Here is a 27,392-nt window from a genome sequence, read left to right on the forward strand (position 1 = left end):
CTCCATCTTCATTCTCCCTCATTCTTTTCTCCTCCTTCTTCTTGTCATTCTTGTCTTCTCCTCCTGTGTATTGCTTTTCTTCTTCTACTCCTTTTGTCTTTGTGTTCTCCTTCCTTTTCCACTCATTCTTCATCATCTGTTCCTCCCTTACTCCTTGCTCCTCTTCCTCCTTCTTCTCCTTCTGCTCTCCCTCATTCTTTCTTTCATCTACTTCTTTTTCTTCTTATTCTTTTCTTCTTCTGTCTTGTCATTCTTTTGTCGTCCTTCTGTTTTTCTCCTTCCTCTTTTACTCCTCTTCCCCTTTTTTCTTCATCCTCTCCTCCTCCTGCTAGATTTTGAACTCTTCCTCCCTTTACTCCTTGTTCTTCCTCCTCTTATTCTTCTTCATTCTTTTCTTCTCCTCCTCTTTCTGTCCGCTCTTCTTCTTCTCCTCCTTCTTTGACTTTACTTCTTGCTCCTTCTGTCTTCTACAAATTTTTTTCTCACTCTGCTCCTTGTTCTTCTTTTCTTGTTCTCCTCTTTTCTCCTGCTTCTTTTTGGTCTTCATCTTTCTCCTCCTTGTCTTCCTCTCCGTCTTTCTCCTCTGTCTATCTTGTTCTGCTTCTTTCTTCCTCTACTGTTCTCCATTTTATTTTTTCCTTCTTCCCTTCCTCATTCTTTTCCACTCGTCCTTCTTGTTTTTCCTTCTGTCTTTCTCTTCTGCTCCTTCTCCTCCTTTTTTTCTTCCTCTTCTACTCTCTTTGTCTCCTTTCTCCTCCTCCTTTTTGTCACCTTCCTCTCTTTACTCATTGCCCCTCTTCATCCTTCTCCTTCTACTCCTCATTCTCTTCTTCTTCTCCTCCTTTCTCCTCCTATCTTTGTCTCCTTCTTTCTCCTCTCCCTTCACTGTCTTATCCCTCTTTTCACATTCTTCTCTTTCTCCTTTTTCTCATTCTTTTCTTTTCCTCTTTCTCATTTTCTCTGTCTCCTTACACTATTCCATTTTCTCATCTCTTCCTCCCTTTATTCCTTGTTCCCTTTCTTTCTTCTCTTTCTATTCTTCCTCATTCTCTTATTTTTCTTGTGTATTGTCAATCTTTTCTTATCCTCCTCCTGTCATCATTTTCTACTCCTCTCTTCCTACTTTTCTCCTTCTTCTCCTCTTTGTTCTTTTTTCCTCTGGTCACTTTTTTCTTTATTTTATCTCTGTTTACTCCTTGTTCATCTTCCTTCTTCTTCTCCTCTTTTCTCTCCTTCATTCTTGTTTTCTGCTTTTCTATCTTGCTCTTTTCTCCTCCTGTTGTCTTTTTCTCATATGCTTCTCCATTTCTGTCCTCTGCTCCTTTCTCCTCCTTCCTTCCATTCTTTTCTTAAACTCCTTTGTCATTTAATTCCTATTTTTTCTCCCTCTTCTCCGTTCTTCTCCTTTCCCCTTTCTTTGTTCTCCTTCCTCCTCTCCTACCACATTTCCATGGCTTCCTCACTTTTACTCCTTGTTCTTCTTCATTCTTCCCTTCTCCTTCTCTTTATTCTCCTCCTACTTTCTCCTCCTTTGTTTTGCGGTTTCCTTTCTCTTCCTCCTTTTGTCTTGGTCTCTTTTCTTCTGCTTCTGTCTTCTCCTTCATTCTCCTTGTTTGTTGTTGTCATCTTCCTTTTTCTTTTTCCGCCTCCTCCTTCTCCTCTGCTGCTTCTCCTTCATTGTCCTTCTGTCTTCTCTTCCTTTTGTCTCCTTATCTTGTTCTTCTTCCCCTCATTTGTTTCTCCTCCTTCTTTCTCCTCTTTCTCGGTCTCCAACTCCTTCTTTTTTCCTCGTCCTTCTCTCTGTCTCTTCTCTTCATCCTCCTATCTTTTCCTCCCTCTTCTTCCTTTTCACCTGTTCCTCCCTCTACTCCTTGTCCTTCTTCTTTCTTCTCTCATCATTCCTTTCTACTCCTTTTGCTTCTTTCTCCTCCTCCTTCTCTGTGCTCTTCTCTTTTCTCCTCCTGTCTTTGTTTCATTCTTCTCTTCCTTCTATATTTGTCTCCATTCTTCTTCTTTGCCATTCTTGTCTTCCTCCATTTTTCTCCTCCTCCATCTCCCTTTTCTTCATTTACTACTCCCTTTCCTCATCTCTTCCTCCCTTTACTCCTAGTTCATCTCATGACATTGTCTCCTAATTTTTCCTTATTCTTGCTCCTTATTCTTCTACTTTTCCTCCTTCTTTTCTTCTCCTTCTGTCTGCTTCTCTTCCCTCTTTCTTCTTCTCCTTCATCTCCTTTCTCTTCTACTTGAACTTTTTTCTTCGTGTTCTCCTTTCTCTTCTACTACTCATTCTTCTCCATCTCTTCCTCCCTTTACTCCTTGTTCCTTTTCTTCCTTTTTCTCCCACTTTTTCTCCTTCTCTCCCTCATTCTTTTCATCTCTTCCCTCTCTTCTTCTTCTCCTCCTGCTCCTCTCATCTTCTCTTTCTTTCTCCTCATCCTATATTTGTCTCCCTTCTCCTCTTCCTTCTTTGTCTTCTCTTCTTTGTTCTTTTCTTATCCTCCTCTCTTCTACTCCTCCTATTTTTAGCCTTCCTCTTCTCTCCTCTTTGTTGCTGTTTTTTCTTATACACCCCATTTTTACTTCATGTTCACCTCCTTCCTTTCCTACTGCTTGTGCTACTTTTCTTGCTTTACTCCTTGTTCTCCTTTCTTCTCCTCCTTGTCTTCCTCCTTTCATTTTCCTCTTTCTGTCTTCTTTCTTCTCACATTTTCTTCTCCTTTTTTCATCTTCATTCTTCTCCTTCTCCACTTTGTTCTTCTCCTTTCTTCCCCTTTGTCATCCTTCTGTCTTCTGTCTTTCTTGCCTCCTTTCTTCACCTCCTTCTGACATCTCCTGCTTTGTGTGTCTGACTCCTACTTCCTCCTGCTCTGTCGCTTTCTTCTTTTCATCTCTTCCTCCTTTTTTTCCTATAATTTTTTCTTCTCCTTGTGCTTCCTCTTTTCCTCCGCCCCTGAAGATGCTTCTTTCTTCTACTCCTTCTCCATTTATTTTCCTTTTCTCTCATTCTTTGCTTCTTCTGTTTTTTTCTCCTCCTCCATTCTGTCTTCTACTTTCTCATTCTCTATCTTCCTCTGCTCCTTTTTTCTAATCTTTCTCCTCCTTTACTTTCCTTTTTCCCATCCTCATTCTTTTCCACACTTCCTGTCATCTCCTTCTTTCTCCTCCTCCTTCTCTGTCATCTTCCTCTTCATGTCTTCTTCCCTCTACTCCCTGTTTTTCTTCCTTCTCTGTCATTATTTTCTTCTCCTTCTTTTCCTCAGTTTTTCCTTCTCCTCTTATCTTTCTTTTCTTTTTTCGTCCATCGGTCTCGTCTTCCTATTTTTCTTCTCCTTCCACTTCTGTTCTCCTCCCTTTTATCCTTTTTATGTTCTCCTCCTCCTTCCTCTCCAGATGCTACTTTTCCATCTCCTCTCACTCATTGTTCTTCTTTCTCGTTCTTCTAGTCCTTGTCATTCTTTTCTTCTCCCTCTCCTGTCTTCCTTCTTCACACTCATTCTTTTCTTCTCATCGTACTTTTTCTTCTCCTTTGCTCTTCTTAACCTTGCTCCCTCCTCTACTCCTTTTTCTTCCTCCCTCATTCTTTTCTCATCTTTCTGTCGCCTCCCTCCTCTTGTTTTTCATCTCTTCTTCCATCTACTCCTTGTTCTTCTCCTATTCTTCATTCTTTTATACTCCTTTTGGCTCTTCCTCCTTCTATCTTCTTTCTCTCCTCTTTTCTCTTCTTCCTCCTGTCTTTCTTTCCTTCTTTGTCTTCCTCCTTCACTGTCTTCCTTCATAGCAGAAGGCTACAACTCCTATTTTCATCTCTTCTTCCTTCCATGCTTCCTCATTCTCTTCCTCTTTTCTTCTCTATCATCTTCTTCTTTCTCCTCCTTTTCAGTCTTTTGTTCTGCTCCTCTTGTCTTCCTGTGTTTTTCCACTTTCTCTTCTCTTCATTGTTGTTCTACTTTTTTCTTCTTCCCGTTTTTCTATTCTCCTTCTACTACATTTCCATCTCTTCCTCCCTTCACTATTCTCTTCTGCAGTCTTAGTCATTCTTTACTTCTCCTTCGTCTCATCAAATAAATACCAAGTACAGTAAGTGTGGACTTACAGACTTGACAGTTATGTGTTGGACGGACAACCTCCTGAGGATGAATCGTGACCATTCTGCAGTCTGATCATCAGTGTACTTGATGTTGCATCTCAGTGGTGGAGTTAACTGCATTTTCACCTTCATTTTTACTGTATTGTACTGTACAAATATGTATAATAAAAGAACACGAACAACAACAACAAAATATCTGCCTTTATTTTCCTTAGAATCATACGTTAGAATGTGAATTAAAAATATTAACATAAAAACACTTTGAAGCTGAAGAGGAAGCAGCACAACTATTGAGGCAGATCTGGGTGAGAAGAGCAAGATGTGGAGGTTAAGAAGGGAAGGAATCCTGTTAGCTTGTCTCTCTAAAAACATGTTCCTTATGTTCATCTCAACCAGGCATGTCCAACGTCCAGCCTGTGGTCAGATTGTAAACAGCCTCTGTCATGAAATGTATAATTTATGTCTCATTTTAATGCGTATGACAACGTATTTGGGAGCAACTGCACCAAGAGGTGAAGCAACTGGAAGCTGTCTTTGCTTCACAGCAGCTCTGATGTTTACTAAAGGACCACTCACGGCTCTCTTGGAGATCCCAGGACTCTCCTACCTTCACCAGAATCTGATGAGCTTCATAAAGTGTCAACTGTGAGAATAACCACACCTCTGGACAAGAGGATTTGCATTCTTCACAGCAGCCTTCTGACCTCTCTACCTATCACACTGAACTTTCCACACAGGAGTGAATTGAACAGTTTGAATCAGAACATTAAGGAAATGCAGCATCGTTTGAGTGATGATCCTAAAATCTGGACTAAATGTGACCAGTTAATCCACATCTGTCGTGACCAAATCCTAATCATTACCTGCCCTGGGCTGTCAGGTAAATGACCGTTGTATAAAATTTAAGTGTTCATTTATGGACTCCTTTCTCCACTGTTTTTTTTTTAAGATGTACGTCATGATCCACACTGAGAAAAATTCATCTTTCTATCTCGATTAAAATGGACACTCTGCTCCTTATTGACCCATTGCTATAGTGAATTATGGTTTTGAAGCTCTATTGATGATGCTCTTTTTTGATTACCCACCTTGGTGCTTCACTGAGGCTACTCAGCTCAACTGTTCTGGGTTGATTGAGCTCCCAGTGATCCACTGTTCTGGAGCCAAAAACTCAAGTTAGACTTCTAATTCTTTAAACCTACTCTCTGGAACAGAGTCGTGGACTCTTCAGCTGCATTTTGATGCAGTTTTTCCTTCCTTCTTGTCCTTTAAGTTTTATTGAAAGCTACCTCATGTTCACTCTCCTGTCTTTCTGACTATATGTCATCAATTAGAGTTCTCTACCTTGACTGGCACAAAACACTGGGCGAGAAACTTTCAACTGTTCCTTTATTAAAATAACTGTGGGCCTGCTTCATAATATTCCAAGTTATGTAAATGACAAAAATAAGATCTCCTCACAGTGTAATACAAAAACATCAGATGTTGTGTTATATGCAGACAGCAATTGAGGGGATTGTTTGCAAAATTACTGAATTACTAACCTGCCACCTCTAATGCTCATGGGTCTGTGTGTTGGCTGGTGGTGTTGTAGCAAAGGGATGCTTCCATCAGGTCACCTCCTTTGATAAAATAATAAATCTCCTACTGGTCATATATAGTATGATGGGTGAGTGGTAGCATGTTAGCAGGAGAAAACAACTCTCCCATAATATCCTTACACAGTAACTAATGCAATACTGTAGTTGGGTTACAGGTCAGACTGGTGTTCCAACAGTAAATATGAATTATGCAAACAAGATTCCATCATTCCATTTCACACATCAACCAGTTAGAAGCAGATATGACGTAATCTTTGAGAGGTCAGACATCTGTTGACATGCTGCGTTTCATTTGCCTGAAATGAGAAAAGGAATGATCAAATAAGATGAAGAGCTGCTTGAGGATCCACAAATTGACTTGAAATTTCCTTACATAAACTGTTGTCTATTTTTACCACTGTAGATTGTGCAATGAAGAAACTGATGTTGGATATATGCTCACAATATTAATTACATGGGAACATTTTTACTGGTATGGTGCTGCAATGTTTTGCTATGTTTACCATTTTAATTTAGTGTGTTAATATGCTGACACTGGCTGATTAGCAGAGAAGACAGAGTCCAGCTAGTCCAGGCTAACTTCACTGAGGTGTGTTATCCCCCTCCCTATATTAGGGTTATTTTTAAGTTCCTTCCCACCACCACTAACTGCTTGCTCACAGAGAATCCAAGGGCAACTTTGGATTTGCTGGGTTCTCAGCTCTCTGTCTAAGATTCGTAACACATGTACCTTACTATATTAAGTGCTGTGAGATGACATGTTGTGGATCTATGCTAAATAAACAAATGTCTGGGCTTTGGGAGAATATTTTCAGCACAAATAGCTCCTAAACAAGACAAATCAGCTGTTCAGCTGTTTCAAATCCAGAAGGAGCATTCCCCATATATAGGAAATATGAACCATAATGGAGGGAGAGTTTTTCACTCAGCAAAGGTTACAATATAACCAGATATTCTGACAGTGTTCCCACAGCTTGACTATCTTTTTAATGCTTTAACACATTCTGTTTCAGTGCTGACTTACCGAAACTCCTCCTTCAGTCGAGCCAGTTTGTCATGCAGACGATTGTTCTTCACCTGAATGGGATTGTTTGGGACGAACCAGGCTGCTATGAACTTACACACCACCACAACATGCTGCAGAAGCACACAAAACACGCAAAATATTCAACTCTTTTTTTTCTTCAATGTAAAACAAAACATTTGCACTCACAACTGAAGTACAAACCTCAAAGAGGATGACAAAGGCAAAGCGCACAGCCAAGACCAACCAGAACTGAGAAGTCAGAGTGTAGTCCTCATTCCTGTAGTCTCTGTAGCTGCATACAACAGACAGTTTGTCCTGTTTATCACATCTGTGAATGACTACTCAGTATGTTTACACTGAGCAGAGTGCTTCAGTCATCTCACCTGCACTGTGTGATGACCCTGTCTGGCTCTGTCAGGTTCATAAAAGCTGTGGACAGAGTGTCATTGATGTAGCCCTGCATGCAGCTGCAACAAGAGTACAAAACACATGCTGAGACCACCAAAATCAGTCTGTTGACGTGTCAGGTGTTTCTACCAGCTGAAATATGACCAACTGTGTATGAGCGGCTCCAGTAGCACAAGGGCTGTAACGGTAACGGTAGACGAGGCGAGGAATAAAGTCTGATGTCACTCCAATGACAAGACCGTTAGCGATCACTGCCAACACTCCAATGGCCTCCAGAACCTTTGTCCACACACCTGCAGATACGATAGATAATTACATGCATGCTGCTGTATTAAATGTTTTCATGTGACTTCAGTATGTGCATGTTTAAAGTTTCATGTGAAGTACTCTTAATCTAACCTATTCTAACCTTCTCTTCTGACTTAGACTCTTGATTTCATGTGTTATCTGCAACAGATGCTATACCAGCCCACTCACATAATTCAAAATGTGACAGAAGCTTTGGCTTGTATATTATCAATAGCCACACAGCTCACCAATGTCATTGGTCTTCCTAGGGATCAGCCGTCGTTCCAGTCGGACCATCTTGATGGCATCCAGGCGGATTTCAAAGATGTTGTTGATGAGAGCCAGAAAGGGTGCAAGAGGAAATGCAGCCACAAATATGGTGGTGAAACTGAACTGGATCACTGGAGGGCACAGAAAACAGTTAGCAACCTGGAAATGTAATTATTGACAATTTTCAGAAAGAATGTAGCATTCAGTTTCATTTGACAAATATTAAAACTATTGCAAAACTGTTAAGCGGTATCTAAATACTTGAGACAGCAAAGGAAATAACAAATTCAATGATTTGCCTGGTTTATACAGTTAAATTTTGTGAAGGTTTGCTCACTTTGAATAAACTTTTATGTTATTAACATGTTGCTGCATCGTGTTCCAGCTGCCTCCCTTGCAGCTGTGACTGTTTCAGTGTCCGCTAGAAACGTTTTGTGAGAATAGTATCTGTTTTTCTGCTGCAATATTTCTAGTAGAGTCACGAACAAAAGTTTGCATACACTTGTAGACCAATGTATGACAGAAAAAACAATCGTGTAGGTGCAGCCAATGTGTCCGAATCAGTCTTGTAGTGGCTATGTCCTGTACTTGGCATTACTGGTTGTGGATGGTGACAATATGAAAGTTTTGACGTGCACTCAACTAAAAATAAACAAACCGATTCTTCGTCAAAATAATCCCAGTTCTTTACTATCGATCTTTACCCGTAACTTAAACTTGGTCATAAACAAAATAATAAAACGTAAAGAAAGTCGAGCACAGTCAAAAACTGTCTGCCTCTGCCTGTTTCTGTCCACAACACTTGAACCAAATCATAGCATCAACTAAATACCCGAATTTCACCCCAGGCTGGCAGTCTCAGGTAAAAGAAATACAGCCCCCTGGGGTCTTGGGTGGGCAATTATAAAAATAAGAACAAAATGAAATATGGCGCCTACAAGTCTCATAAAAGAAGAAAAAATGTATCACTCTCATAAATAATTCACTATGAATTTTAACTACTCAATTAACTATTATTCTTATCACAATTAGCAGTGAATAGGCGAGATTATTCATACTAAACCAAGCTGTAACTGCCAAAACTAGGTTCACAACACCAAACAACTTAACATTAAAGGGAATTGGAGCATTTTGTTGGCAGAGGATGGCTTCTAATAATATTAAGCAAATATGAGCAATGGCAACCTCTCAGTATTCAAAATAAAAGGGGTTTATTGCACGAAACATGAAAAATGACAATCCCAATATATGTGTAAATAGATATATTAGTGTGTACGCAGGTATGCGTGTGTGTGCGTGTGTGTGTGTGTGTGTGTGTGTGTGTGTGTGTGTGTGTGTGTGTGTGTGTGTGAGAGAGAGAGAGAGAGCAAGCAGGAGCCTGCAAAGGTGGGAGTTGAGACCACTTTAAGTGTGGAAGCCAGCAAACAAGTGATCCAACGAGCCTCAGGTTGGAGATCTGAATTCTGCCTGAATTTCCAAAATAAACTTGTCGACTGTCTTACACACCGAGGTCAGAAAACTATCACAGCAGATGTCTAAACAGAAGTCTAAACAGTTTCATAGCAACAACTTGACCATTTTTCCACAACAATTTAATGTCACAAAGTAACATATTAGGAACATGCGTCCACATTTATTTCAGGGACCAGTGCAGTGAGCTGCTGGGTTACATCCTCTTCCAACAAAACTGAGCCGTGTTAATTATTTTATTTATTTATTATTTATTTTTGCTGGAGCACACAGTTGAGCAATTCAGTTATTTTCAAGTATTTTTATGGTTGAGCAGTGGTAACTATAATGCATGACCCTAACCCTAATAATTATTTTCTCAGTCAGCTAATTCCAGGTTTTTGTGTGAGGAAACAATTCACCTACAGACTACTGAGTTAGCTTTTCAGGTGTGACAGACAGATAAAGAGAGACTTTGGACCTACCCATCTCCAGGAATTCATTGAAGAGGCTGAAGGCGTCAGTGTTGGCCAAGTGGTAGTTACGCAGCCAATCACGGAGTTTGCAGATATCACACGGTTCAACACGTCCCTGTTCATCACGGCAGGCCTTCCTGTAGCAATAACCACACTTCCTCTCCAGCTTTTTTGCAGTGTTTCTACTTAAACAGTTCTTCAACCAGCTGAAAAACACACAAATGAATGGTCAGGCACAAACAGTGGAACCTGAGGAGTTCCTGTAGTACACATAAACTCATCAACTGTTTCACTACAGGAGAAGGTGAATGAAAACAGTGTACTCACGGGACAATGAACTCAAAGATGTTGTTGAGAGTCTGTTTGAGCAGCATGATCACAGCCATCTGGATGAAAAGGTCCGTCAAACAACCACTTGGATGGCACTACAAAGACACCCACAACACATCTATCAACACTGTAGTGTATATGCTGAGTGACTGTCCGAATTTTAGGTGACTCTTCTTACCTCCTCCAGTCGAAACCCAGCAATGCGCACATAGTTTCCTGGACTGCCATTTATTCTGTGACAAGACAGCATCACAAGAACAACTTTATATCAACAAGCAGCAGTTTAACCCTGAACATGAGGCCGGTTCCTACACATACGTAAACACGGTGAGAGGGTAACCAAGGTGATCTCCACCAAACCAAAGAGTACCAGCTCTGTGTGCTATCAGTGTGATATCAGTGGAACTATTCCATTGATTTCTGAGCAGATTATTTAAAACACACCCGAACTAGGATTATCACAACCATCTGGGTGTACGGTGGAAAAACAACTTACTTCAGTAAAAGTAGCAATACAACACTGTTAAAATAGTTATAAAATTATGCCCCAAAGACACAATATGATCACTGACAGAGGAAGTGAATAACACTGATTATCTCTTCATCAAGGCACCTGGTAGTGGGTTGGATATATCAGGCAGCAAGTGAACATTTTGTCCTCAAAGTTGACGTGTTAGAAGCAGAAAAATGGGAAAGTGTAAGGATTTGAGCGAGTGTGACAGGGACCATGTTGTGATGACTAGACGACTGGGTCAAAACTGCAGCTCTTGTGGGGTGTTTTGGTCTGCAGTGGTCAGTATCTATCAAAAGTGGTTAAAGGAAGGAACAGTGGTGCGGTGTTGACTTGGCCTCCATATTCCCCAGATCTCAATCCAATCCAGCATCTGTGGGATGTGCTAGACAAACAAGTCCGATCCACGGAGGCCTCACCTCACAACTTCCAGGACTTAAAGGATCTGCTGCTAACATCTTGGTGCCAGATACCACAGCACACCTTCAGGGGTCTAGTGGAGTTCATGCCTCGACAGGTCAGGGCTGCTTTGGCAGCAACAGGGACCAATGCAACTTTAGGCAGGTGGTCATTATTTTAATGCCTGGTACAACTAAAGGTACATTTGTTTGGCCAAATATAATGATAACAAAAAAAAGTAGATCATACGAGCTTAATTTAAGAGCTGATATTTAGACATTTTCTATGGTTTTCTTGATAATAACCAAAATCACTTAAGTTCTTTCATCAAAAGCTATGGCATTGTACTGCCAAAAACAGTGATTCGATTCGCTTTTGGTCCCTTAAAAAGTACGGCACAAATAAAACGTGTTGTAAATCCTACACCGTTGACCTGATTTGGATGTAAATAGCCTCAAATTAAAGATCAAAGTCTGCACTTAAAGCACATCTTGTTTCATTTCAAATCCATTGTAGTGGTGTACAGAGCAGAAATGCAGAAAATTGTGTCAGTGTCCAAATATTTGTGGACCTGACTGTACATGGTCTTTACAAGTGTATATAAACTTTTGTTCACAACTGGAGGTCTGGAGCTGTGAACACTGACAAGTCACATCTGACCTAATCACACTGTTTATCGCACTATTTATGACTGCTTGTGACAGACACAGAAGAGTACCTGCCCAGGAAAAAGGCCACATAGAAGAGAGAGGAGAAAAGAGTGAAGAACTGGAAGGTGAACATCTTGACTGTGAAGCTCCTCTCTGTAGCAGCAAACGAGTTCAGCTTCTCTGAATACACACACACAGAAACACAATAAAGAAACTAATCAACATTATTTATATGATATGGTCAGAATGTTATGGCTCACCAATCAATGTTTTTCAAAGAATTTTCCATTAATGGGGAAAACAACAGCATGTTCATTGCATTTCATCTTTTTGTTATCATTTCCTATACAATGTAATGAATAAAGTTTTTGTTTTCACCTATGTGACACAGCTTGAGGGACACCCATCTGTTCACCTGGAGGTGATGTAAAAGAAGACACACATGAAGACACAAGTTATTATTGTCTTGGCAGGGAGACCTTTGTAAGAGCAGGAGAGTGGGAAGCACTTCTTTAAGACTCTCCAGAAGAACTTGGAACCATCTGTTCCTGTCGGTTTAAAGACAGGAACTGTGGAAATGTATGTCAAGGATGGATTGATGGATGGATGGATGGATGGATGGATTGACACATTTGTATACTAATTACTCTATTAGTCGTACTAGTTGTGTGGTGGGGAATCAACAGTACTGTTGTAAAACATTACTCTAGTGGGCAGGAATGACTATCTGTAGTGGTCCTTACTACAGTGGAGTTGAAAGAAGCCTCAAACAGAAAACACTGTTAAGTACACACTAAAAAGTAGGTCATACAGGTGATGTGAAGTATTGTCCATTAAGCTGTGCAGTTTGTGTAACAATCTACTGTTTACTCAGTTTTTTCATGTACCGTTTTAATTTAAAATATGCATCCAGCCAAGTATGGAGGAAACGCCATGATGTGTTCTCGCTCTGCCCACGTTATTGAGGATGCACCAGGACTTGTTTTTAGGTGATAATGTAGTATAAACAACAAATCTGTGGTCAATTTATCAATATAAACCCTACTTAAAAACTTGCTCTGACATTTTTAGAGATGTGTTTTGAGATAACTGGACATATCTGGATTATTACAAAATGGATGATGATCATTTCAAAACCTATTTTTCACTTAATTAATTTGGATTATATGTATTCCTGTTTCTACAATCCTGCAAACCTTGAGTGAATGCAGCATAAGGATCAGGATACAGGCATACATACCCGGGTCATGATCTGAATTGTGAGATAATGCAGCACAGCACCAAACATCACAGCCACAGGGTTGGCATGGTCTCTCAGAAACTCCCACTGGCATTCAGACATCAAGGGGGCAGCCACCACTCGAAACACCACCAGAGCGTGAGCAAGACCGATGATCAGCATCAACTGCACAACACCAACATATTACTTGCTTTACTTGTTTTTTTTGCTTGGTCTTTATCTTTTTTTTCCAATAACTGTGACTTTCCTATTTCTAAATTTTGTAATTTAATTTGAGCACTCAGCACCTTGCATGGCAGCTCTGTCACCATTGGTGTGTGAATGCGTGTGTGAATGGGTGAATGTGAAACACATTGTAAAGCACTGTGAGTCTCACTGAGGTAGATAGGCGCTGGCCAAAGTGCAAACCATTTTAACAGACAATAAAAAGTTATAACAGTTGTTTCATGGACAGACAACTGGTCGTGAGGCAGCGTTATTTTGGCAGGTCAACATGTGAGCACTTCCTGTGATAGTCAGTGATCACGGACACTGACAGATGATATGATGTGTAACTTACCATGAGTGTTACTAGGATGAGGACCACAGTACTGCGCAAGTAGGAATGTCTAAACTGTTTGGGTTTACAGAAGGGATCACTGACTATTTCCATGATCAGTTCCTCCTGTTGACACACACAAACAGACAGACATGTAATACACACACTGAATCATACATTACAATGAACTCTGTGTCATCAAACTAAGAATTTAAACAAAGGCTCTATAACAAAGAGGATTTTACAAAAATATTTTTTAGTTTAGTTTGATTGTAAATACTGGTGATGATCATTAGTTAACCAGACCAAAACTGGATCTACAAACTTGCTTGCATCAGTCTTGGCTCATGTTCACACCCGCTATAAACATACATCTTGGGTAATTCAACCATTAGTGAACAGCTCTAAATACATCACTTCATCAGCTGGCATTAAACGTGCAAAATTTCCATTTGCAAAGACCAAATATGTTATTATTCTCTGCCCAAAATTCAAATAAAAAGAAAAAGGAATCATAACACTATGACACTATATAGCTAACTATTCCTTGGAGTGTTCAAGGTGAACTAAATTCCCCAACATGATGACCATTCACATGAACGAGTCCTTCATTGTGGTCCAGGATGCATCTATGTGCACAGTGAAAAAAGGAATGTGCAGCCCAGGAAACCTCCAAATGCAGTCTGAACAACTGGATCCTAATGTCTCCTGGGTGTTTTGGGTGCATTCACATCTGTTTTTAAGGCCTTTCTACTTGTGATCAAATCATCCAAGACATGTTAATACCAGGTGGCACCGGGTCACTCACTTTGATCTGAGTTTAGTTAATCCCACACACATCATGACACATTTGATACAGACTCAAATGTGGCAAAATGAGTGTTAAAATGAGTCAGAAGATGGTTGCAGCCTGAAATTCAATGTTGCATGTGATGAAAATTGAGCTATATTCATGAGACCTGAGCAACTTGTTTGCACTGATGAAGACCATGAGATGCAAGTCAAAGCTCCAGATAAAACGTGAGTAAACCTGAAGTTAAAACTGAACTAACTAAAAGTAAAGGTGTCAAAACGTAGTTAAAAGTTGAGGAAAAACTAAATTCGGACTTGTGGTGTCATCAGCCACCTTTTCTGTTTAGAGATGGCAACTCCAGGTAAATACAGATGTCTTCCTTATCCTTTCAGAATACCTGTATTAGAATATTTGAAAAACGGCCACAGAGACACACAACCACAAACACGGGGAAGACTGCTGACTGAATAGGCCGATATAAAATGAATTCAATCGAATTGAAGAGTCAAAATGTTGTTACTTACATTAGGTTATGAACAATCACACTTGTCATCATATTGTATATAATTTTGTATTTCTTATTCACCAGATCAGAATCAGAAAAGCCTTTAATGCCAAGTGAGTTCGCACATACAAGGAATTTGACACAAGATATTGTGCATGCTGGTGTCTGTATATTGACTGCATATGAGAGTACTCTTTTATTGTATGTTAGCTGGGTAAAGTGTAATCTAAGTGTGTGACAGCTGCTTCAGTTTGTATTTACTGCTATAACTGTTTGTAATTGGCTTTCTCTACCAGGTCTCTCTATATTAAAAGTTTTTTGCTGAACTTAAACCTCTTTAAATGGAGGAAAATGAAATGAAGTGAGGGGAAAAATCATTTTAAACACCAAAATAGAGGACTAATGATTACATGCAGCTCTGAAGGCACAAATCCCAGGCAAGACAACACAGAGACACAACTACTGTAGTGAAACTGGCATATAGATCTGTCTGCAGTCAGTGATGCTGTATGGTCTATAAGTTAGGCAGAAAGCTGAACCTTAGACTGACTTTATTAATCCCCAGAGGGAAATTCTGTTGTTACGGCAGCATGGGTATTCAACAAAGTGGTACACAATAAGACAACACAGAATATTAGGGTAAGGCATAAAGTGAAGGTAGAATAAAATGAAATAAGAGAAAAATATAAAAACCTAATATAGTACCTCCTCCTCACACCAGTCATAGACCTTCCACTTGGAAACATATCTGGCTCTGTGTCGCTTCCACAGTTCTAGGAACAACGTGGCTGAACACACACATACACAGAGAGAAGCAGTGTGATTACATTAGACATCAGAGTAGATCATGTTAGGTTAGACATTAGAACAGATATGTCGACTCACCCCAGATTGCCATGAACATAGCAAAAGCCACAGTTCCCTCATTGTCAAACAAATGGCTGACCTGTGGATAAAAACACCTCACATACTGAGCAAATCTTGTACAACACAAACAGAATAACAGTGGAGTTAGCAAGTATGTTGAGTTTAAAGCCAGATATTTCAGTGTCACAAAGGTGGCTCATTGTAACTGATGCTGTACAGTTAAATGCTCTAGAGGAGGTAATTGCACCTATTTCTTTCGTGATGATTCTGTATGAATGACACAGATTCTCAGCTGAGGCAATATTTCATGTCTGCAAACCTGCTAAAATATATGTTGCTAATACCACTGAACAAAACCATGCAGTTATAGTAGTGCACACTGTATGCGTTGCCATGGGAACCTCCATGAATTCAGCTGGTGATGCAGAAAATACATAAATGTTTTTAAATTTGGTCCTAAAATACCATTTTATACTGCTGGTACTGCAGCTTAACAGCTCTAATGTGCCACTGTCTTGTTAGAAAATAGTGGCTGAGTTGTAAAACTACAGTGCTATTAAAAAGTATTCACCCCCAGTGGAGGTTTTCCCCTTGTATTGCTTCTCAATATTAAGTCAAAGTCAATTTAATTTGGCTTTTTGGACAAGAATTTAGCAAATATCAAATTCATGTCAAATGAAAACTGATTTTTAATAAAGTAATGACAACTAATTTAAAATGTATAATTACTTTATTCATTCCCTTTAAAGTCACTCATCTAATTCAACAGAGGTGCAGCCAGTTGGTGCTCAAAGTCACAGAAGCAGTGAAATGAAGATGATCTCAGTGCAGTAATTGTAGTATAAAGACACCTGTATCTGAAAGGTCCAGTCACTGGTGAATCAGTACTCCTGGATATAACCACACCATGAAGACTACAGAACACTGCAAGCAACTCTGAGAAAATGTTACTGAGAATCACAATTCAGGGGATGGATGCTAGAAAATGTCCATGTCACTGAATATCCCTTTGCAGTTCAATTAAATCCAACATTAGAAGAAATTCCTAAAGTCGTCAGCTTACTATGTGAAGTGCCATGATACATGTTGCGAATTGGCGCTATACAAATAACCTTTAATTGAATTGATTTGTTTGATGGACAGCAAACTCTGCACATTATCACAAACACACCATTCCCACTGTGGACCGTGGTGTTGGCAGCATAAGTATGTAGGGATGTTTCTCAGCAGCAGGCCCTGCAAGACTTGTAGAGGTAGAGGGTAAAATAAATGCAGCAAAACATGAAGAAATCTTTGAGGACAAACCGATGCAGTCTGCAAGAGAAGTGCCACTTGGGAGTAGATTTGTTTCCAAGCAAGACAATGAGCTAAAGCATACAGTCAAAGCTACATGAAAATGGTGAGTGTCAGAACCTCGACCTCAATCCAACTTAGAATTTGTGACTGGACTTGAAAAGGGATGTTCACAACCCCGACTCAACCTGACAGAGCTTGTTCAGTTTTCCCAAAGAGGAATGATATAAAACTGCAGTATGCAGATGTACAAGGCTGACTGAGACTCATCCATGCAGGCTCAATGCTGTAATTGTGGCCAAAGGGGCATCTACTAACTACTGACTTGAAGGGGGTGAATACCTGGGATTCAATATTAAAAAGCAATACAAGGGGAAAACTTCCAAGGAAGTCTAAACTTTCCATGGCACTGTGTAATAACTTAAAGATGTTTTTTATTATTAATATTTACTAGCACTCCTCTATTGCGTCAATTGCAGTTGCACTGCTTTATAGCAACAATTTTTTACATTCTTCACAGCTCTCTATTATAATGACCCCCTGCATCGGCGACACACTCACCGCCCTGATCCTGGGCGTAGTCTAGATTTAGTTATTCATATCAGCTTTCCTCATATCCCTCCTCTGTTATTACTCAGACTTTTTCTTGGGTTTTTGTAGTTTTGCTCCTTTTTTTGAATAAGGTTTGGTTAGCCTCTGTTCAGTTCTCCCTTTCCAAACTGGTTTGTACTTGCTTTCTTCATTAATAAAACCTTTTGAGCCACCTGTCTTTGCCTGCCTCTTGGGCTCCAGCACTCGCTGTGACACTGACACAAAAAACTGGCTATGTGGTGTTTTTTATAGCGAACTGATCATGTTTTTTTTCTTATTCATTTTGTATACTTTGAGGACTTAAATTCGAATGTCAACTGACAGCAGCAGGTCGAAGACAACAGATTAAAAAACAATACATGTCACCTTAGCATACAAACAGGTGTCTGAGAGTTGCCACGGTGGACACCTTTTATCACAGCGAGGACACATGGTGATGTTGGACTGACATACTTCCTTACTGAGGACACACACACACAAAAAATAAAAGTTTAGATGTGAATTTCACACTCTTCTTTAACAGCTTAATAAAAGAGGTTATGCTCTTGCAAAATAACCAATCTTTATCAACTTCTGGCATAACATATAGATAGACCTCACTCACATGAGAGGGCTAGTGTTAAAAAAGGCGAGCCCGTACAGGAACACTACAACACCCAGAACAGCAGCTGGAACTAACAATTTAGTGTACCATCCCAGCCACAGGTAGTACAGAGCCACCTTCTCCCCAAAGTAATACCTGCATGGAGAAAACACACAGGCAGACACGGTAAAGCAACCAAATATACAATTACAACAATGATGATCAGACAGTATGATTATCAGACTATCAGATTGTACAATTCCTCCCCCTTCTGCAGAACAAATATATAATCAACAGACTTATTTCCATGTGCAATACCATCTGACTCTTTACTAATAGACTCACAATCTGTATTATCATTGTTCAAGCGCATCTGGTTACTCTTACTTCAGTTCGTTTTCTGTTAATATTTCTTGTTATTAGTATTAGCATACAGTTTACATCTTGTACTTGTGTTATTTTATTTGTCTTATTTATTTCAATTCTTATTTTTCCTAGACACTTTACACACTCAAGACACTTGACACACTTTTAGAAACTGCATTTTGTACTTTGTATTCTTTGTTATTTCTATTTTACTACTAACCTCCGTGTAACTCTGTATATTCCACTAACCTTTGATTATTGTTTATTGTACTCTGGCAAAACAATTTCCTCCAGGATGAATAAAGTAGATCTTATCTTATCACAAAACCATATACTTGTTCATGTAGTGCTTTTTTTTTTTTTTTTTTTTACCATCTAGGTCTATCCATTTCACTGCAGCCCATTTCAACATGCACTCCTTTCCAAGAATCTGATGGAAAGTGAACATGTAAACCTTATATCTGAATTAGCACCCCAGTCACTTCTCTGTAAAAATGGCAACAGCAGGGGCAACCCGGTAGCTCACTGAGTGGGCAATCCTTGAACAGGGGCTATCATCCCTGTTGCCGTCGTCATGGGTTTGAGTTCAACCCACAGCCATTTGCTGCATGTCCTTCCCCCACTCTTCTATGCATGTTTCCTGTCTCTCTCTCCAATATCCTATATAATAAAGGTTAAAAAGACAAAAAAAATCACTTGCTATCTGTCTGACAGTTCTCTTCAGCACATTTTCCTTGAAGATTTTCTGTCAAAGAGCAGAAGTAATGTTCCCTCAGTCATGGCAAGTTGCCATGGCCCTGAAGCTACAAGGCATCGTCTCAACGTCACACATCTTTCCCACTGGTGTGAGGTTCTTTTTGTGGAGTTCTGTAATTAGACCCCTGTCTTCATCCATCAGTTCATGGAAAATTCTCCCAAAAGGTTTAAGAGAATGTGATAAAATTCAGTGAAGCCTTGCTGTTTTCTGGGTAAGAGGTTTTTCACTTCGCCATTGTCCCATCAATGCCATTGTTGCCAAATGCCTTTCAGATAGTAGAATTATCAACACCGATATTTAGTGAGGTGAAAAAGCTTAGTAGTTCCTTGGATGTTTTCATTTGATCTTATGTGATGTCCTCAGTAAGTTGTTGCTGTGCTTTTAGAGGACTTTTGGAAGTTCTACCACTTCTGGGAAAGTTCAACATTGTTCCAGGTCTTCACCATTTGTACATGATGCCCGTCACAGAGGATCTGTGAAGCACTTAGATATAGCTTTGTATTCCTTGTCACATATCTTAATCAAATTCTTCCTTATCTCCCAGGAATTTCTTTAGATTTTATTGTGTTACTTGGGAGACCAGTCAGCAAACTCCACCCTCCAGGAAAAGTTTTGGTGAAGATTTGATTGACTGACTGGTAATACATATACTTAATAGTGTCGAGACCAGCTACAACCAAATACCAATGCAGTTTGGTATGTTTTTAGATTTAGAAACCTAATCACGACAACTTCAAACACAGGCCCCACTCTGATTAAATACAATTATTGCTTTAACAAATACCCATTATCATTGAAGACTTGTATTTTGTGTTTACTGGGATTGTATTTGCTTAAGTTTAGATTTCTGTACAGCACTCTTCAGGGTATCTTTTCTGATTTCAGTGTCATTGTGCTTCATATGTTGTAAAAACTTGGAGATGACAAATAAAAGCTGTGAAAATATGAACACGTCACTACTTCCTCAGGACCCCCCCTAAATAGGTGGCTCTCTGTCATCTTATTTCTTTCTAGAAGCTGGGTAACCATTAGCTGATGAGCTAAAAATGAGCATAATTCCATCTCCTCACTGCTGCTTCTAACTTAAGTCACTAGGAATGAGCAGCTCCTTCGCAGGCCACCAGGACTATGTAAATAATTCAGTCACATTTGCTGGCTCTAAAATACCTCAGCCACTAGCAAAGCATGTCAAACATTCTCTTGTGGGCTGCAAGAGCAATCACCAGAGTGATAGCACTTTATGCACTTCCAGCATCTGAGGAACGGAAGACAGAGTGGGATTACTTGTATATTTAATGGTAATGTCTCCCAACATTATGAAAATCCTTAGTGTTAGCACGGCTGTGTGGCTAATGTGGCGAATGCTAATGTTAGCGTTGATCGTATGCCAATAGACTTGTCCTGAATCACTCTAGTGTTCTACTTTCCTTCACTGTTGAGCTAGTGGGTATATCATTGCCCAGAGTGCACTCTGAAGCAGGTGTTCAAAGGCCTCTCTATAATGGCTGCACTGGGTTATTAAGTATAGATCGAAGGTAAAATGCAATTTTAATTTATTTAAAATTAAGATAACCACCCAATGAAGAGGGCAAAAAGTGAAGAGGTCTTAACACTTTGTTTGCGACAGTGGTCACAGACAATTAAAGACAGACAGACAGACCTTCACAGACAGGAACAGACAGTTACAGACTGACTTGATATCACTGACTGGTTGTCCTTTAAAAAGAGCTGACCATCGAGCCCACTTCTTTGTCAGCTGTTTCTGCGTCTTTCTCTGAGAAAAATGGGGGAAAAAATCAACACAGAAACATTGAGAGTTTTTATATTTATGATAATACATGAACAAGATTCATATCAGCATCGGTTGTATGCCTTGGCTAATTAGTTTTGTTACAGTGGAACTGTGTGGCCAATTCAATTATTTTGCTGTGGACTGAAAACATTTGGGTGTGACATCAAACGATCAACATTTCAGCTTTTATTTCCAGGTATTTACATCTGGATCTGATACACAACTTAGAAGATGGCACTTTTTGTTTTGACCCACCCATTTTGATGTGAGTGAAAGTTTTGGAACATGTGACCGACAGGTGTGTTCTGCTACCCTGGCGTGTCCTATTACATTGATTATTCAAACAATAAATAGCGCTCAATGTCTACGTTCAGTTTCAGATTTGGGTTTTGTCTCTGCAGGCTGCATCCATAGTTAGACGTGTAACCAACATGAAAACCAGAGAGCTGTCTATGGGTGAAAAACAAGCAATTGTGAAGCTGATAGAAAATGGAACAAACATTGGCCATAACCAGTACAACCATTTGGAATGTCCTAAAGAAGAAAGAAACCACTGATGTACTAAGAAATAGATGTGGAACGGGTAGACCGTGGAAAACAGCAGCAGTTGATGACAGAAACATTGTGAGAGCTGTAAAGGAAGACCCTAACAACTGTTCGTGACATCAGCAACAACCTCCAGAGGGCAGGAGTGAAGGTATCACAATCTACTGTTCACAGAAGACTTCATGAACAAACGTACAGAAGCTACTCCAGAAGATGCAAACCATTCATTAGCAAGAAGAATAGGAAGGCCAGGCTGGAAACTGCCAATAAGTACAGAGATGAACCTCAAAAATTCTGGGGCAACACTTTATGGACTGATAAGACAAAGATGAGCCTTTACCAAAGTGTTGGAAAGGCTAAAGTTTGGAGAAAGAAAGGATCTGCTCATGATCCCAAACATACAAGCTCATCTGTGAAGCACAGCAAAGGTCATGCTGCGGCTTGAGCTACCATGGCTTCTTCTGTGAGGGGCTCATTAATCTGAGTTGATGATGGAACACATGATGGCAGCAGTAAAATGAACTCAGAAGTTTACAGAAACATTCAGTCTTCCAATTAAAAGAAAGACGCAACCAAACTGATTGGCAGATCCTTGATCTTACAGGAAGATAATGACCAAAAACACACTGTCAGAACAACAAAGGAGTTCTTCAGGGACAAGAAGTGGAAAGTTTTAGACTGGCCAAGTGAATCTCCAGACTTCAACCCTACAGAGCTGCTTTTTACCTGCTAAAGAGGATAGTGAAGGGAGTAACTCCTCAAAACAACCAACAATTGAAAGAGGCTGCGGTAAAAGCCTGGAAAAGCATCACAAAAGAAGAATGCAAAAGTTTGGTGATGTCAATAGGTCACAGGCTTGATGCAGTTATTGCAACTGAATATGAAGTCTTTTCACCTTATTCTGTTTTAAATCCATCTGTTACAACACTTTTGCTCACCTAAAAATGTGGTGTTCCATTACAAATGATGCTATCTTCTAAGTTGTGCATTAGATTCAGATGTAAATCTCTGGAAATAAAAGCTGAAATGTTGATCTCTTGCCTCATATTCATCGTTTCATGTCAAACCCAAATGTTTTCAGTCTTCAGCAAAAATAAAGAAATTAGCCTCACCGTTCCAGTACTTTTCCAGGGGATGAAATTTATGCAATGAAACTGATGAAAGCCCTTCACATTTGCAATTGATAAATTGTGATTGTTAAATCAGCTGTTGCACGAAAATAAAAAATATGACCCTATTAATTTGTCATAATCAAGATCTTTGTACCAGTTGTCTCTCATCTTAACAAGAACTGTGCCAGTATACTGACTGCTTGTAGGCATGCAAAGACTTGGTAGGGAAACATTTAATTCTGTTTGAAACAGTAGCTAAGATGAAGTTAGTCTACTTGAGGAACACCACCAAGGAAAACAAGCTATTCAATTATTTATTTAACAAATACATCAGTAGATGTAAGAGTCTTCCGTGGAAAAAGTAAATACAGCATCGGTTTAAGATGCCAGTGTTTCCCAGTTTTGCAGAAACAGCTTTTTAAAGGCAATTCTCATAAATGTCTACCAGTCTCTGACACCAGCTTGCTGAAATTTTTTATCACTCTTCTATGCAAAAGTCCTTAATTTACAAAACATTCAGAGTTTTCTTCACAAACTCCACAGAATTTCAATAGGACTAAAATCTGGCCTTCGACTTGTCCATTCCATAATCCTCTATTCTTCTTTTCTAAAACATTGCTTGGTGCATTTGCTAGTCTGCTTAGGATCATTATCTGGTTTAAAGGTCTCAAACAACAGCTACTATTTCTGAAGGCTTTAGGAGCTCTGTACATCTTAGGTGACTACATTACATTACACAATGACAAAGAACACAGCAGAGCCTCAATCTCAGTTGTTTTACATTTCCCTCAAATTTGAAGGTGTGATAACTATTACTATTTCAGTGTGACTGCTCTGCTTGATTCTGTATTTAAATTACAAAAATGATGACATCACTTTTATAGTAGGCATATGCAAAAAAGTCATAATTTTCTGTGATTTAGTTATTTTAAGACAAATATTAAGTAAACACAAACTGATTACTATTTTACTCATCGATGATTTATTTAATCGACATCTGATGCTTTTTGCTGCTATCGAATTAGGTTTTCTTTTTTAGATTAATGCTATGAATACTTTAGATTCAAACATTTATTTCAGGATAAATGTAGTTCAATCAAAACAAATCAAAACTTGTAGTTTGCCTGTGAGCTAAGCCACACTGTCATTAGGTCTAATTTAAGAATCAGATCTGTCTTGGTATTGGCAAACAGTAAGATTAAAGTTGGTATCAGGACGTCCCTCATGCAGAGAAGCGGTTAGCCAAAAGTGAACTCACCTCATGGAGGCAGAACATGGTTTCAAAGACATCCTTCATTAACAGCTCCTTCAGGTTCTCTGACAGAAGAACACACAACATGTCGACATGAAAAGGTGTTGTGTTTACTGCGCAATATCACTAATTTGTATTCTTTCTTTCCTGTTAGAAATGTAAGTGGATGAAATGTTATGTTTGCCAATAATCAACAAAGCTACTGATTACATGATTAACTCCATAAAAATACACTTCGTTAAATTAATCACACTCACCTCCTGTGTTGATGAAGGTCTGATGAAGAATAAAATGAACGATTCGAATCCTGGAGGAGGAGTAAAAGGTTTAAACAAAGAAATGCTATCTGCAGAATGTGTAGGTTATACTTACATATCAGGTGAACAGCCAATATACAGTGGCTTTACAGACAACCATACATGTGGAGTATTTTATTGTTTTCATTACCTGTTCTTTTATTATCTTGGACACAGACATTCTTTTTCCCTTATCACCAATAAGTGCACAAAGTTACAGTAACTTTTGTTCCTGTGCTTTGACATGTACACAAATGTATGCTTCATGTTACACCATTAAACTTATAATGCAACTGATGGGTTATAGTAATTTGATAAATAGTGGTCTGTTTAATATATAGTTGAATAAAAACATGTTATTGCTGACTTAGAGAACAGTGTGTGTTTAAGTGAAATTCAGTCATTTGTTGTCATCTGGTCATTTTAACTGGTTTACGCTGTTATCTGCAGAACCTGCGGAAGAAGTTCTACTAAAACCTTAAGGTGAACTATGAAAGACAAAGCTTCAGCGTTATTCAGTGACAGATGGCATCATCTGCTAGTTTTGGTGGAAGGCGAAAGTTTGTAAACAGTCGCTATATACGTTGCTGTATGGCCCAAAAAATTAGCTCCCCATCAGCTGTAGGTGAGGTTCTTTATATGACTCCATGTTGCTAAGTACAATGATTCATCAGTTGTCCTGTTTTACAGTTTTGGCTGAAAAGCAGTCATTACTTCAACACATATTGCGAACAGGTGGGAGGTGCTTGCAAATGAGGCTATTCAACATGGAAAAATGCGCCTTGTGTACCGAGAAAAGAAATCTCAGACCCAGATGTTTTGCTGATGCACCGTCGATCTGCTGCCACTATCTGCATTTAATGAACAAAAACTATTTAAACGTAGCAGATGTGCCACAATAACAGGATACCGGGACATATTTTCCTTTAACACAAACCAACGCACCGATGCATTTAAATCTCACCCATGGCTCGGGTGGTAGAGTGGCTTGTCCACCAATTGCAATGTTAGTGGTTTGATCCCTGATCCTCTGCATGCTGTGTATTCATGGGCAAGATTCTGAACCCCAAGTTGCTCCCAATGGCACAATAGCCTCTTGCATGGCAGCTCTGTCTCGACTGGTATGTGAGTGTGCATGAATAAGTGAATGAGAAAAACACTGTAAAGTTCTTCATTAATCTTAAGATTAATAAAGAACTATATATAAGCGTGGAGCATTTGGCATGAAAAAATGTTTTAAGTTTGGAAAGCAGAGATGGTGTTACATCAATCTTGATTGATCGAGAAATTAGTCTAAGTCAGTCTTGCAGCATCTATTGTCCACAGTGGTTTTAAACTGTATAAAAATCTTCTCCTTCGGCTTATTCTATCTCTGAAGTCACCTGTAGGACATAAAAAATAAATTGGGGGAAAATGGTGAAAATGTTCAGTTTCTGCAAACGAAGATCTACTCAAATATAATATAAAAACATTCTGATTTAAGAAACTGAAATCAGAAATTTCCTCCTCAAAAAAATAATCAATTATCAGAATCATTTTCAATAATGTAGCAGCTGACTACTCATTGATTAATCATCGCAGACCGCAGATGTCGAAAAATCCGCAGCCTCTAATTAGAGAAGTGCTGTGTCACAGCATTATATGCATACATATTGCATACACTATCCACTGTATTTACCATCACTAACTTACATACAAATGACAACAGGCTGCTTTGAAAACTCTCATACATCTCTACACACCACTCTGCTGCTATGACGCCTTTCAGCTGAGAGACATCAGATTCCCAGGGCTTGGGAATTCTGATCAGCTTTACTTTATAACTGATATTTGATGTTTCTTGGGGTGCATTACCATACAGACAGTGCTGCCACATCAGTTATAATACGAAGTAATTATTGCTGATGTGAGATTCAGTCAAAACAGAGGAGTGATGTGACACAACAATCATGATTGGGTACAAATCTAGTATTTGGAGTCAGTTTTAAGCAGACAAAACAAAACACATGACTTTGTTTCCACTAGCTGTCCGCTAATCATAAGGTTGGCGGTTCAATCCCAGGATCCTTCCATGTACTGAAGTATCCTTAGGCAAGACACTGAAGCCCAGTGGTAGGAGAGCACCTTGCATGGCAGTTCTGTCACTGTTGGTGTGTGAGTGTGTTTGAATGGGTGAATGACAAACACATTGTAAAGGGCTATGTAGAACCTAGCTCAGGTTAAAAAGGCACTAAGTAAATACAGAACATTTACCATTACATCGACCTGTTTATACTCAAATACAATATACCGTTTTCAAAAGGCTATTAAGACAGGTGCGTCGTATTCATAAGTAACTTAAAAATGTGTAGTTTTGTTCAGTGATCCTGGAGAGTCTATGTTGAAGAACATGTCACTATTGCTAAAAGCTGGTTCATGTCTGAGGCATTTTAAAACCAGCACTTTTACATCATTGTTGTTTTTTTTCTTGAAACAGCACAACTTCCACAGCAGAGTTTCCTGAAAACACCTGCAGTGGTCTCACCTGGGTGTGTGTGTTACCTGGTAGCCTGTGTGACGGCTCCCCGCACATCTCCACACCAGTTGCAGGAGTCGGAGACTTTCAGCAGGTACTGATAGTCTTCAAACATCTCTCTAGGAGCACGCAGGCCGAAAAACACTTTGTCATCGTGGACGATTTTCTAACACACAGCACACACATTAGCGGGTTATCTTTGATTCATGCAGCCACTCACAATAAATTCCATCACAACCTTTTGAAGGACCTTACAGTGACTGTGATGTTTTTCTTTTCTAGTTGCTCGACAAAGGCTTTCTGTCTCTGAGACTTTTGGTCCATTTCATCATCCACCTTGTCGGCCACCAATACGTAGTCAAATGTCCTCTGGGAGGGCTGTTCAAAGACAAAACATCCACAGTGAAAATAAACAAGAGACGTTTGACATTTGTAACTGGCTTGACTCTTACAGAGCACATCTGTCTCTTTTCATATTGACAAAGATTTGTCCAGCTAAAATAGCAAAGGGTTCAAGATGTTTATTGTTGTTGTGGCTGTTCTAAACTTCAGCCAGACAATATACCATGTCAATTTTTGCATCCCTTTCTATACACCAATATGCAGAGCAATGTTTGAAGTTCCATAACTTGAGAGATAATGTAGCTAGAGTCCTGAAATTTTGCAGGCTCAGTGATATGTGCATATAGTCTTCAATGGTACAACCCTGCTTTGATAGAATAATGCAAACCAGTTATATGATGGTGCAAATTTGGCCAAAAAATGTCCAAGTTTTTTCTATTAAAGCCTTTATTGTTCATCCTGAGAGACAGATTTTTTTTTTAGTTTCAATTTTTTAAATTGTAAA

The 27,392-nt window shown here is 39.3% G+C and overlaps 1 protein-coding gene across 1 annotated transcript in view; it reads right to left on the bottom strand.

Moving 5' to 3' along the window:
- Positions 1 to 4,276: 4,276 nt before the first annotated feature.
- The window catches only part of LOC111586429 (anoctamin-9-like), a 29,420-nt gene continuing 6,304 nt past the window's right edge, over positions 4,277 to 27,392 (bottom strand). The window contains exons 3-24 of the mRNA XM_055012565.1: positions 26,801 to 26,923; positions 26,572 to 26,711; positions 23,992 to 24,041; positions 23,741 to 23,799; positions 20,727 to 20,806; positions 17,931 to 18,065; positions 17,693 to 17,786; positions 15,461 to 15,521; positions 15,281 to 15,363; positions 13,299 to 13,403; positions 12,740 to 12,904; positions 11,878 to 11,914; positions 11,568 to 11,679; positions 10,118 to 10,172; positions 9,937 to 10,034; positions 9,619 to 9,815; positions 7,663 to 7,815; positions 7,275 to 7,419; positions 7,102 to 7,185; positions 6,920 to 7,010; positions 6,716 to 6,828; positions 4,277 to 5,987 (exon numbers count right to left, since the gene is read on the bottom strand). Coding sequence (XP_054868540.1) covers positions 5,954 to 5,987; positions 6,716 to 6,828; positions 6,920 to 7,010; positions 7,102 to 7,185; positions 7,275 to 7,419; positions 7,663 to 7,815; positions 9,619 to 9,815; positions 9,937 to 10,034; positions 10,118 to 10,172; positions 11,568 to 11,679; positions 11,878 to 11,914; positions 12,740 to 12,904; positions 13,299 to 13,403; positions 15,281 to 15,363; positions 15,461 to 15,521; positions 17,693 to 17,786; positions 17,931 to 18,065; positions 20,727 to 20,806; positions 23,741 to 23,799; positions 23,992 to 24,041; positions 26,572 to 26,711; positions 26,801 to 26,923 — 2,214 coding nt within the window. The 3' untranslated portion in view covers positions 4,277 to 5,953. The remainder of the gene's footprint in view (positions 5,988 to 6,715; positions 6,829 to 6,919; positions 7,011 to 7,101; positions 7,186 to 7,274; positions 7,420 to 7,662; positions 7,816 to 9,618; positions 9,816 to 9,936; positions 10,035 to 10,117; positions 10,173 to 11,567; positions 11,680 to 11,877; positions 11,915 to 12,739; positions 12,905 to 13,298; positions 13,404 to 15,280; positions 15,364 to 15,460; positions 15,522 to 17,692; positions 17,787 to 17,930; positions 18,066 to 20,726; positions 20,807 to 23,740; positions 23,800 to 23,991; positions 24,042 to 26,571; positions 26,712 to 26,800; positions 26,924 to 27,392) is intronic.

This window comes from Amphiprion ocellaris, chromosome 1 (assembly GCF_022539595.1).
Source record: "Amphiprion ocellaris isolate individual 3 ecotype Okinawa chromosome 1, ASM2253959v1, whole genome shotgun sequence".
NCBI classification, from domain to species: Eukaryota; Metazoa; Chordata; class Actinopteri; family Pomacentridae; genus Amphiprion; species Amphiprion ocellaris.